The sequence below is a fragment of the Phodopus roborovskii genome, unplaced genomic scaffold (genome assembly GCF_943737965.1).
Source record: "Phodopus roborovskii unplaced genomic scaffold, PHOROB, whole genome shotgun sequence".
NCBI classification, from domain to species: Eukaryota; Metazoa; Chordata; class Mammalia; order Rodentia; family Cricetidae; genus Phodopus; species Phodopus roborovskii.
Window position 1 is genome coordinate 15,618 of NW_026125169.1, and position 13,152 is coordinate 28,769.

Here is a 13,152-nt window from a genome sequence, read left to right on the forward strand (position 1 = left end):
AGTGCATGGGAGAGGGTAGAGAGGGCAAAAGGGAGGGAAGGAGGGAGGGAGGGCTTGGGGGGAGGGAGGGAGGGAGGGAGAGGGAACTGGGATCAACATGTAAAATAATAAAAAAAAAAAAAGGGATGTTTCTTTATTCTCAGTGTATCTGTTTAGATTGGCACACAGCAAGATTGAGCCCTCTGATTCCTATCATTCCTACTATTCCATTCTAGGTTGCATAATTATCGTTTTCTCAAGTCACTCTAACTTTTCTAAGGCTGAATTCACACATTAAAGAGCTAGAAAAGCTGGGTCAGTGGGTGAAATAAACTAATTGTCTCTATCTTTGGACCTGCTACCTCTGCACACTATAACTGTTGCACCATTACTATTGGTTCCTCTCTAGTGTCCCCTGTCACAAGGTTGTTGAAGATGATAGTGATAGTGAAAATTATTAGGGGCAAACCATTCCTCCAGAATTCATATTACTAGTGTTAAAGCTAAGGTGAATGTTTTTATATGTTTCTCTCTGTTAATGCCTATTTAAATTTGATCTGGATAACAATAAGAAACTCTGCTTGTATTTCCAAAAGAGGAGAAAAACCAGGGTGGGGAGCAAAGAAATATGAAGATGAAAGGAGACAGAATATAGAGAGGGGATGTGTTAGTTGTCTTACTAGATATTAGCTACACATAAAAGATTTTTATTATGAACTTTCATGCTCATACAATGATTCAAACAAGGTGATGGTGATGTTATATAAGGAATGTGACTGAATTTGTGCTATGTATAAACTGAAAGAAAATAAATTGACTGAAAAGGAGTCTCCATTAGTTGGTGTTCTCTAGAGAACCAAACTGGAATGAGTACATATTATAGAATGTACTTATTAGATTGGCTTACACAGTTAATAATCCAAAAATGGCTATTTGCAAACTAGAGAGGCTGAGAAATCTAGTAGTTGCACAGTCAACAAAGGCAGGCACCTCAGGAGTTACAATCTGTCTTCAAGGACCTAAAATACTAATGATAGCATCAACTATGTCCTGAAAAGGGGGTAGTAGGGATAATAAAAATGAATATAAAGAAAAGAAATAGTCCTACAGAATGATGGGAGAAGAGAACAGACATCATCTGGGGTAAACTCAAGTGTCTCATGGAAGATCTGGTCATAGGAAAACACACTGTGGGGAAGTTCAAGATCAGAAAGAGATTTGTGCATTGGAGGATATGGAGGTCTTTAGGGAAAGCAGTAAGCATGACTTCTCTGAGAAGATAGATGTACACTCTTTGCTAGCAAGCAGTCTATGATGAAGCAGACTAGCCAGAGTAGATCTTGGAAAATAAGCCCAGGTCACTCACCTAGTGATTGCCTGTGTGGGAGGTGAAAAAAAAAACACCAGGGGCGGAGGGTACTCCATTGAGATTGCTGTCCCTGTTTCCTTTCACCTTTTTACTTATTTCTTTTTGAGATAGGATGTCTTAATGGCTATAAGTAAGGGGAATGAAACCATAGAGGAAGGGAATGGAAAGAAAGAAATCAGAGAAAGGAGACAAGAAGAAAAAGAGGCACCAGGGAAACAAGGAAAATGGTATGATTATTAAAGTTTCCAAAATAATAATTTAAGAAATGACTTTAGGAAAGAGTAAAGGCAAAGATTATACAATATCCAGGAAGCACAATATCCTTAAGTTATATATTTTTATTGCTCTTATCTGTTTATTATGTATACGTTTAGTTATGCCTCTGTGTGGGGGTGTGCACCACAATTATCTACCTCCACACATGAAGAGCTCAAAGGGAAATTGCAGAAATATCTTATCTCTTTCTAATATATGAACCCAGGGAAGAAACTCATGTCATCAGGCTTGGCCATGAGCACATTTACCCACTGATCATCTTGTCAGCCCCCTCACTTTTATTTTAAATTTAATTTTACAAAAAAATTATTTTACCTGTTATAGGTATTTTCACAAAGGACTCATGATCCTAATTTTAGTAATGATAAAAGTTTTTATATTTATTTTACTAGGGGTTTATTTATTATTTATGGTTTCATGTATAAATAAATCTGTTATGATAAATAGATTATGAATAAACAGAAATATTTGTCTAAAACAAGCATTCTGGTATTATGTCATAAAGCATATATATTGATTCAAAATAATCAAGACTTCTTGAAATTCTTTGTTTTAGTCTTCTAACGATGATTAACAAATTATCAAAAATTTGACATTTTAAAATAAAACCCATTTTGTTTACTCAGAATTTTCCAGTTGAGAAGTTGGATATGAAAGGGTTGAGTTGTTTGCTCAGTTTGTCTACAGAACATAAATCACCATAAATCAGGGTATGTCCAGGATGTTTTGTGCCTGGACCTTGGAACTCTCTGAAGCTTTCAAGGTTGTGACACAACTTCAGTTCCTGAGGACTGGGTGCCTTTACTAACTTTCAGGCTTTAGAGGGCATCTTCATTGCTACAAATCTACTCTGCAAACTCCACTGAAGTATTTTACCTGCTTCCTAATGCTATTTGCAGTCTGTCTTGGCAGGAAGAGATTAATCCCTCTTATGGACTCATAACCCATGGAGAATAATCTGCCCTCTTTTTAAAGATATCAAATGAAGCACATAACATAATAATATAGTTGTGGAGTGTCATATACACATTCACTTGTCCCACAGATTACAATGGGCAAATACAGTAAAGAATAGAGATTATGAGAGCCCTGTCCTCATCACTAATATTAAAACAAACAAACAGCTTTTTGCATTCTCCTGCTAAGCAAGAGGCTTATATGATAGAATATAACCTTAGTATATTTTTAAATAAAATGTCAAGAGTCATTGATGTGAAAATACTCATAGCTCTCTGAAATATCAAGTCCAGTGTTTCAAGGTTAGAGAAATAGATCAGTGGTAGAGCCCTTACATGCTTGGAGTGTTCAAGGATGTTAGTTCAGTGACCAGCACTCACCCCTAATTTTTTCAGCATTATGACTATTTAAAACATTAATTAGCATTCAAAGCTTCTCCTATTGAATGTTATGGATGGTGGGTGCGATTTTATTTGATAAATAACTGGGTTGAACATATTTAGGGCTTGTCCTTGATAGAAGGATAAACAGTTTTGTGAAAATGTGCAAGGCATGAATATGATAGTTAAAATGTGGCAGTTAGAAAATCTGTCTTTGTTTTATAAATGGATATTCCTCAGAGCAAAACCCTGACTCTAGCAGAAATCTCAGATGGTTATTAAATTGCATGACAATATGAACAGTTTCTAGAGGAAAGCATCACCAGGAGATAGTGTGTATTTGAGGGCCATCTTTGTGTACAGAATTTGTGACTGTGTCTGTATTTGAGGGCCATCTTTGTGTACAGAATTTGACTGTGAGATTTGTGTCTTGGAATCTAATTCATAGCAGCATTTGCCTTACTCCTAGACATGGAAAATGCCTTAAGAGACCACGTATTCTTTTCTTTGTTCTGTATCCCAGTAATGCAAAATATAATTTTTAAGCTCCCTCTTTACCTGGGAGTAAATGTTCTTCCCCTTGGTAATTTTGGGTGGAATAATTAAATAATAATGAGAAGTGTGAAGGTTGTGGGTGTTTTGTTCCTCTGAGAAGCTTGCTTTTAGTAGAGGTGAGCTGAATAGACCCCGATTGCCAGCTTGTGCTTCTAAAATGGAAGGTGATCTTTCTCCCTGACAGCACCATCCTGTCACCAATAGCATCACCTCACCTGGTACCTGCCAAGAACGAAACCAGCTGTCCTGTGTTTTCAAGTGGTGGCAAAACAAAAGAGAAATTGAGTTGAGAAGTTATAAAAAGCATCAGTTCATCTTGCTTAAAATGATCTTTCAGTATGTATGCATTGAAAGCTAAGGCAAGGAAATGAGACACATTCTAGCCACATTCTAGCTGTGTGCACTTAGCCTGACGAGTTACTCAGTGATGATAGTTACAGCAATGCAAAACCCCTCCTTCCAAAGCAGCTCCTTATTTTTGATGATTAGATTATTTTATATCACGAGCTTGATGGCGATAAATTAAGGACCTGCAAGAGGCAAGCTGTTCTCAGTGCTATTTTGGATCCTGACATAATGCCCCACCACAGAAAGTCAGACTCTTTGCACTTCCCGCTTTCATATTTCTTGTTCAGGTATGTTAGGCAAAATGTAGACTCAAAATAATTCAGCTCACCAGGCTAAATTATTTTGAGTCTCAGTTCTCAGAAATCTCTGCTGAGTATACACAAACAGTTCCAAACAAATTCACACTACCTAGTAAGATTATATCTGAAAATAATGGGGCATATTAATAATAACAAAATAATGATAATGGCAGTAGTAAATAAAATGAAAGTTACCTCATTCATCCTTTCAGTGCGTTATCAGTGAATAATACACAGAATTAAATGCATAGATATACATGCCATGTCTTCTCTTGTAGCACACAATAGAAGGGAGACCACTAAAGGAATGGGAAGAAAGTGACATGGGACAAAGATAGGAAGTATGAGTGAGTAATGAAAGTGGTATGAATGAGACAGCAGTGGTAGACTGTCTATGGATAGGACCATTTTTAAATAGTGGCTGTGAATTAAGGTAAATCTCTTCTCCAAACTTAACATTTATATGAATATATTTTAATTTTTATAGTTTATATTCAACGTACAATACCAGAGAAAAATACTTAGCTGTTGGGATGACGACATCTTGATTCAAGTCACACAGTACATTAGAGGCCTTGGTGTAGTTTTTTATTTTTGTTTCTGTTTTGTTTTGGATTTTTTTTTTTTGCTTTTCATTTTTCATTTTGCCTTTGTTTACAAATAGTAAATTGTCCACATATCCTAGAGTCAAAGGTATTAACACCAAGATACAAGGTCGATCACAAAGGAAACAGAGGAGCAAACAAGACATGAACCACAGAATATTTTATAATTCACCTTTGTTTTAAACACCATCTGATTTGAGATGAATACTGTCATCTGACAACCAGACCCAGTCAGGAATAGGCACTTCATATAGTTACACTGTATATTCCCTCCTTCAACTCAGAGACAAACACCCTTCATTTCTCAGGCAAAATAATCAGAATCAGAGTGGTTCTGAGGTTCAAATACAGATCTGGAACATGCTAACCGTGCTCTCATTATTTCTATGGGAGATCTAGCTGCAAAAGTTTTTATTATTCCTGTCATACTTACATAGAAACCTTTCCATTAAGTCTAGAAGAGTCATTACAAAGAGCCTGGCAATATTATCATTACAACCTTCTCTTTTATCTTGATCAATGACAAGGTATCTGTGGATTATAAATATAATTAAGTAGTTTTTTGAATGAATAAGCAGTGCTTGTAAAATTAGTTATCAACACTAATAGATTCACAGGTGTGTGTGTGTGTGTGTGTGTGTAATTATCATAATTAAATAAGAGAAAAGGCCATGAATTTGAGAGGAGAGGGGTGCCATAAAAGTTTGGTGAGGAAACAAGTGTTAGACATTTTATAAATGCATGAAATTCTCAAAAAATAACAAGATTTATAGACATTTTCCCAAGCATAGGTAAAATATTTAATGTTGGACTAAATTTAAGGATCTACAAAAACTTAACATACTATGTCTACCTGTGGCATGGTCGATTATAATTTTCACAATATTTTACCTTTAAATAGAAACAAACATTTTAAGCAGAAAGGGTGCTTCAGAAATTATGCTGGCATGAAAGTGTCTTTCATTGTTTTTCCTGTGGTAATTTGCTGAATTCTATTCCTTCATTAAGCTTATAAATCTCACAGTCCATTGTGCCAAAGGCATCTTATCATTTAAACACCTCAGTTTCCCCAGAATAAAATCACTGAACCCAGCAAAAAGTTACTTTACTTTAAAAGTGTGCCAGTAGAATTAATAGATTAATTAGTTAGAGACTTCTTTCAATAATTTTTAGTGTTTTATGCACTCTCTGAGTGAAAATGAGGGTCTTAATAATCTGACACAAAGAATAACTTGAGACTCTTAGTTGTCTTATAACTTCTCTGAATGGGAAATCTACTTTTTAATAGTGATCAACATAAAAAAAAATAAGTAATGACAGCAATGTCTATTTCCTACAGTAACTGAGCTAGGGCTTACCAATCCTTGTACTTGATAAGCAACTATGACTGGGAGCATATGTAGAGGGGAGTGAAAAGAGAAACTTATTGTTGATTTGATGACGAGAAGTGTAAGCAATAAGGTTCTTTTATATAGGCAGAGATAAACACAATGCCTAGTCATGCCTCACAAGTTTCTTTCCAGGGGAGTCATCATGTTCTGTGTGAGTATTCTGACTTTGTGTTACCACAGGCCACGTTTGTAATGAAGAGCTTTCTTTATGGAAGCCCACCGGGGTTTCTAACCAACTGAAGATATTTCCCTACAAACTACTTATGGACACTTTTGTATTTAGGATGTTTATGTAAAAGTATACACATTACATTTCTTAATGGCAGCTAATATTTTAAATACTTTTTAGCAAGAGTTTTTGAGAATATAATTTTCCTTTATGTAAGTAAGAATGACCCTTGCATAAGCACGGAAAGAATGCTTCTTTCTTTGAAAGAAATGTTATGGCAGAATGTCATCAGTTCTGATGGTAAATAATGGTACTTCTCTATTATTCCTTTTCAGCCAGCTGTTGCAAACCCTGATATCATGTTTATCAAAATTCATATTCCATGGGACACACTGTGCAAGTATGCAGAGAGATTGAACATCAGGGTGCCTTTCAGGTACTTTTAGATATTATTTCATTTTCTCTCGATATTATTAGGATGGCACCATCTTTTGTAATACCTAACATCAATAAATGTGGTTCTTTATTCAGAGAAGATTATTTCCCTTTTAAATTTTAGGCTATATTAGGCAATTTTCACCTAAATAGTTTTACTAATGTGGTAAGTTTTCTGATTCCCTGAACATGTAATATCATTTCAATGCAGACTTGCATGGAGATGTTAACAATTATTTTTAGATTTCAACTTTAAGCAACTCCAAAGATCAATCCTCATTCTTATTTCATGTGAGAGTAATATAACACTGATAATGGTTGTCAAGAATTGTTTTTCAGACCAGGTCATCCAGAACAGTTTCTGTGCTCTTGCCTCAATATCAATCAATAGGCAATAAAAATAGATCACCTTCTTTCAAGAATTTTCAGTCCTTTTTTGAGAAAATTAATGTGTTGGCCTAACTAGTATGTCTGGTATTCAATGTAGAATGTACCAACTCCTCCATCATGTCCCACTGTAATTTTTATAGTGTACATATTTTACGCTGAGTGTTAACTCAATAGACAGTAAGAGTATTTGCATCAATGTGGAGTTCAATAGATCCCATTATATGCTACAAAGGAGTAAAAGGTTCTGAGAAAATGAAATTGCAAGTAAAAGTGCCTTAGTAAGTGTAAGTGAACACTGAGGTCAATTAAAAAAAAATTGTGAAGATTCCATGGAACAAGCCTCAAGATCATTCAAGATAAAGAAGGGATGCCAATGCAAATGTCTTCAAGACATCTGAAATATCTCAAGCCTCAAAAGTTGCAACCTCAGTCATTGTGCAGAAATAAGCAACTAAACATTATTTACATAAAACCCCATTATTTTAGGTATTTAAGTTATCTAGAAATGGTTTTATATGTACATAAGGATGTCTGAAGTTAGATATAAATACTATGCCATTTTTCATAACTTTGTATATCTATGCAGTACTACATATTAAGAAATTATTGGAACTAATTCCTTTAGGACAGAAACTGACTACTGTGTAAAATCATCATCGTTATCTTAATTAGCAAAATTGCATAACATTTTAAAAAACAAGATTTTTATTATTGAATGAATTATTCATTCTAAATTATCAATGAAAATATTACTTTTGAAACCTATTACATTCCACAAAGAAAACCTAACATGTGGGTCAGCAAGATGGCTCAGGGGATAAAGGTACTGGATGCTGAACCTGAGAATCTGAGTCTGACCTCTAGTGGAAAGAAAGAACATCCCTCTAACCTCCATATGAGTGTCATAGCATCCACATGCTTACATACATAGCAATGTATACATAAGTAAACATTTAGTGCTTTATTAAAAAAAAAAAGGAGAAACAGGGCCTGCAAATTTCAAATCACTGCAAATATATGCATGCCTTTTAAACTTTTGCCTATGTTTGACAAAAATAAAGATATTTAAAAATGCAAATTTAGTATAGACAAAGCAAGCTTGAAATTTTATATCTGAATTTAGTGTTGGAATATGGCAAGAACATTTTAAAATCTATCCAAAGGCTAAGGCCTGTGTTTTACTCTGGGAGAAACACAGTCAGTCATGAATATATGTAAAGGATATTTTCTAGATTTGCTTCCATGATACAGTCTGTGCGGTCCAACAACAATTGTCACACACTGAAGAGGATGGGAACCTGGGCTCACAGGGCAGGGTGTCTCAGCAGTCCCAATCTGGTGCTTTAGGCATGCCAGATTCATGCAGAACCACTGGTATTCATTCCACATCCACAGCTTGAAGGGTTCTGATGTCTGTGTATGGTGAGAGTAGCAGCAGCAGCAGTAACAGCACTGATGAACTTGCCAGCAAGGAGGTGAAGACAAAACAAAGCTTCATTCTTTTATCTCCGTTTGTTTGTGCTGCCAGGCAAAGGGCCACTCACATCTATGGTGGGGCAAACCATGTTAAAAACCTGGTAAAGAAATTCCATCACAGGAGTGCAGAAGAGTTTGTCTCTTAATTGATTCCTGATCCTGTCAAGGTGACAAGCAAGATAGACCGTCACAACCTGTTACTAAAATTAAATATGGCATCTCAGAGAGCTTCTTGAACATTCATACCTCCCTCATAACTGATGATTAATTATAATTTATACCAACACAGTGTTCACTGAGCCTCTGAGGTGTGTTTTAATGATAAAGATAAAAGGGCATTTTGAAAAGCTCAAAGTATGAGATTCCTGAGCTCCAATGAGAAGATATACAGTTGGCATCTCTGAAACCAAGTGTGTTACACTTCTTTTTTTTTTTTTTTTTTTTTTACAAATCTCTTTCCAACATTCATGGCCATGGGTCTGGAACTATCCACTGGTAATCTCATCAAGGGGTGTATAACTGAAGACAAAAACTGCTACTTTTCCAGCATTAATCAATAGCCAAAAATTCCCTAGGGATGGGTAGGGCCCCATCAATCTTTCCATATCTATGAGTAAATGTTGACAGATTTAGTCTTATGAAGACTTAGTTCATGCAACCATAGCTACATTCACGATTGCAATAACTGCCCCAGACCCAGAAGATAGCATTTAATAGCCTTCCCCCCCCCATCATCTGACTCTTAGCATTGTTCATGACTCCACTTCCATGATGTTCCCTGAGCCCTAGATAGAGGGTTGTAAATGTCAGGCCTGAACACTAATACCATGACCTCTGCATTCATAATTATCCATTGAAAATCTACCAGATCAGCCTGTGGGCATTTTTGTGGATTATTTTCTTGATTAATGACTAATGTGTGAGGGACCAAGCCCAATGTAGGCAGTGTCATAACTGGGCAGGTGCTACAGATTTGTATAAGAAAGCAATAGGAGCAAGCTGGAGGAAGCAAGCCACTAAGCAGTGTTTACCATTCTCCTCTGTTTTAATTCTTGCCTGTGGGTTCCTGCCCTGAGTTCTTGACCCAATTTCCCTCAGTGATGAAATAGTTCATAGAAGTACAAGATTAAATGAACCCTTTCTCCCCAGGTTACTATTTGCTCAGTGTTTTTATCATGATAACAGAGAACCAAATAGGACAATTACACATGAGTTTAAATGACAGATGGATAGGTAGATGATTGGATTGATTTCTTTATGTAGCATATAAACTAATAATCCAGTTAATAAATACTGAGTTACACAACAGATTTTCAAATAATTAAAAACAAGGTATCAAAATATAACCTATGCATTTTACAGTTATTTTGTTATATTTCTTATATACTTTTGTTAAATTATCATCATATTTCTGAAATTAAAGGCATATACATTTATTGCTCTTCATGTTATAATATAATGGCTTACTTTCAATTGTCTTGTTCTCCTAAGTATTTGAAAATGGAGTATTGATACACGTTATGGTTGAATACAGTCACTTTCTGATTAAATGTATTTGATTCAGATGACTATAATTTTTTTTCAGGAAAAAATGTTACTACACTGACCAGAAGAACAAATCAATGAGCAGGTTAGTGAATGAATCACAATTTTATTACCAATTTGTCATCATTACCCATGTCTTCAGTTATAAATTTCAGGAAGAAAATTATGTTGATTTCTTGAAATTTTTTTTATTTATAAACAACCATCTTACATATCAATCCCTTTATTCCCTCTCCTTCCCACCAACCTCCCAATACACACTCCACATGTCTTCAAGGAAAGTGAGGCCCTCCATGGGAGATCATCAAAGTCTGTCACATCATTTGGGGGAGGGCCTAGGCCCTCCTCTGTGTATCTGGGCTGAAATAGTATCCCTCCACAGGGAATGGGCTTCCAAAGTTCATTTGTGCACTGTTAGAGGTCTCATAGACTGCCCAGGCTTCCTAACTGGCACCCACATTCAGAGGGCTAGGCTCAGACCAATGTTGGTTCCCCAGCTTTACCACTGGGGTTCTTGTGCTCTCAGTAGGTCAGATCAGATGCTTCTGTAGGTTTCTCCAGCTCAGTCTTGACTCTCTGTAACTGGATTACTCTCTGTAACTGGATTCCAGGAGTATGGCTCAGTGCTCAGCTGTGAATTAATATTTCTGCTTCCATCGGCTACTGGATGAAGGCTCTAGGATGGCAATTAAGGTAGTCATCAGTCTCATAAGAGAAAGGCATCAAAATCTGCCACTCCATCATTGCCTAGATTCTTAGTTGAGGTCATCTTTGTGAATCTCTGAACATTTCCCCAGTGCTAAATATCTCTTTAAATCTATATTGGCTCCCACTATCAAGGCTTTCTCTTGCTCTCTTCCATTCCTTCCCTGACCCAGTCTTCCTGATCCCTCTTGTTTTCCTCCCTGCTCCTATCTTCTCCTTCTCCCTTGAAAAAAGATTTTAATTTAACATAATTTCTTTATTGAATCTATGGGAACTTCACATCATACAACCTAATTCCATTCACCTCCTGGTCCGCACATATCATCCCCTGACCTCTGTAGTATCCCCCTTAAAAGAACATTTAAAATAATCAGACCAATCCAAAACAAAATAAACAAGCATTCAGACAAAACCAAAAGCAAAACAAGCCCCCTCCCAGGCAAGAGAAGAAGCTAGCTTCCCCAAGCCCATGACATCAGAGTCTCTCTGATGTGAGGTGGGACCATCTCTCCAGAGTCTGAGTGTCCAGCTCTCTTGCTGAAATGTCCATCAAGGGACAAAGTCAGCTATGTCAAAGTCAGTGAAGAGCAGTACAGACTCAGCATGGCCCTCTGATATCACTATGAATAGGTCCTATGGCTCCCAGTGGTAACATGAGACACAGACATCAACATAGACCCCAAGTGCCACAAGATCTTGGACCCAGACATGGCTCATGGCAGCAGTTATCACCTAAACAATATCCCGACTCTAGGTAGAAGCGCAGACCATTCAGATAAGCAACGGTGGCAGCATGGACCCGGACACCAAAAAGGCCACAGGTTGTGACCTGGACCCCAAGTTTTCATGTAACCTTTGGTGGCAACATGGGCCTGGAACTTCAACAAAGACCCTGGCTGCAGGGTAGGACATATCCCTCAGCAGTAGCCAGGTCTGGATGTCACCTTTGCCCCAGGTGTCAATGCAGGCAACTCAGATCTGCATAGCCCAGCGGCAACATGGCCCTCAGACACTAATTGGCCCCACATCTTGGGCATCCACATGGCCATCTATGGTAACAGGAACCTCAAACATCAACATAGACCCTGACTGCAGTAGGCACATGGACCCAGACATGGCCTTCAGCTACAGCTCTGACACGGAATTCACCAGTGGGTCTAGTAACAGATTCAGCCACTCAAACCTGCATGACCCTGGCTGTAGCATGCCCTCAACCAACATGGATTCAGGTAATTGACCTGACTCTGGGTATACACATGGCCCTAGCTGGCAAACTGGGCTATGAACTTCAGTGCAGACATGTGCTGCTTTAAAACCATGGAACCAGACAGGGTTCTTGGCAGCAGCCCGTGTCTAGACATCATCATTGTCTCCAAGTGATGGTGCAAGCCATCAAGGTTGGCATAGCCCTAGCAGCAGTGTGGCTCTCACACACCAACACAGCCCCAGGTGCAGGGCAAGAGCCTAGAATCTGAATGACCCATGTGTCAGCATGAGCCATGTACATCATACACAATTTGGCTGCTATAAGACTACAGATTCAGACATGTGACTTCAGCAGCAGCCGAAGCCTTGATGATACCATGGCCCCAGGTGGGAACACAGGCACTCAGTTCTGCATGGCCCTGACTAAAGCAGGGTCCCCAGACTCCAGAAAGACCACAAGTTGAGCCCAGACCCCAGGTCTTTACCTGGCATCTGGTGGCAGCATAAGTCATGGATTTCAACACAGACCTTGGCTGCAGTAAGACCACGGATCCTGACATAACCCTAGGCAGCAGCTTGGGCTTTGATGCCACCATGACCCCAGGCAGCAGTGCAGGCCATCCAGATTTGTATGGCCCCAATAGCAGCATGGCCCTTGGACACCAACACGTCTACTGGTGGCAGCCTAGACCCTGGAAATATGCATGGTCCTTGTGGCAACAGGAGACACAGACATCAACTCAGATAATGGTTTAAGTACAGCCACATATCCAGACATGGCCACCAGCCTCAGCTCTTGTCTGGACATCACGATGGCACTAGATAGTAGTATATGCCACTTAGGTATGTATGGCTCCAGATGCATCATGACCCTTGCACAACAACATGGTCCCAGGCTGCTAATCAAACCCCAGGCAACCACATGGCCCTCAGTTATAACTGTAGCCACAGACATTGACTCAGACTCTGGCTAAAGAGTCACAGACCCAGACATGGCCCTCAGCAGCAACTCAGGCCTGGATGACATCATCCCCCCTGAGGGCATCACTATCCACCTCAGCATGGCT

At 38.2% G+C, this 13,152-nt stretch overlaps 1 protein-coding gene across 1 annotated transcript in view; it reads left to right on the forward strand.

The window, feature by feature from the left end:
- The window catches only part of LOC127226439 (anoctamin-3-like), a 112,596-nt gene that overhangs the window by 2,957 nt on the left and 96,487 nt on the right, over positions 1-13,152 (forward strand). The window contains exons 2-3 of the mRNA XM_051190476.1: positions 6,664-6,764; positions 10,215-10,259. Coding sequence (XP_051046433.1) covers positions 6,664-6,764; positions 10,215-10,259 — 146 coding nt within the window. The remainder of the gene's footprint in view (positions 1-6,663; positions 6,765-10,214; positions 10,260-13,152) is intronic.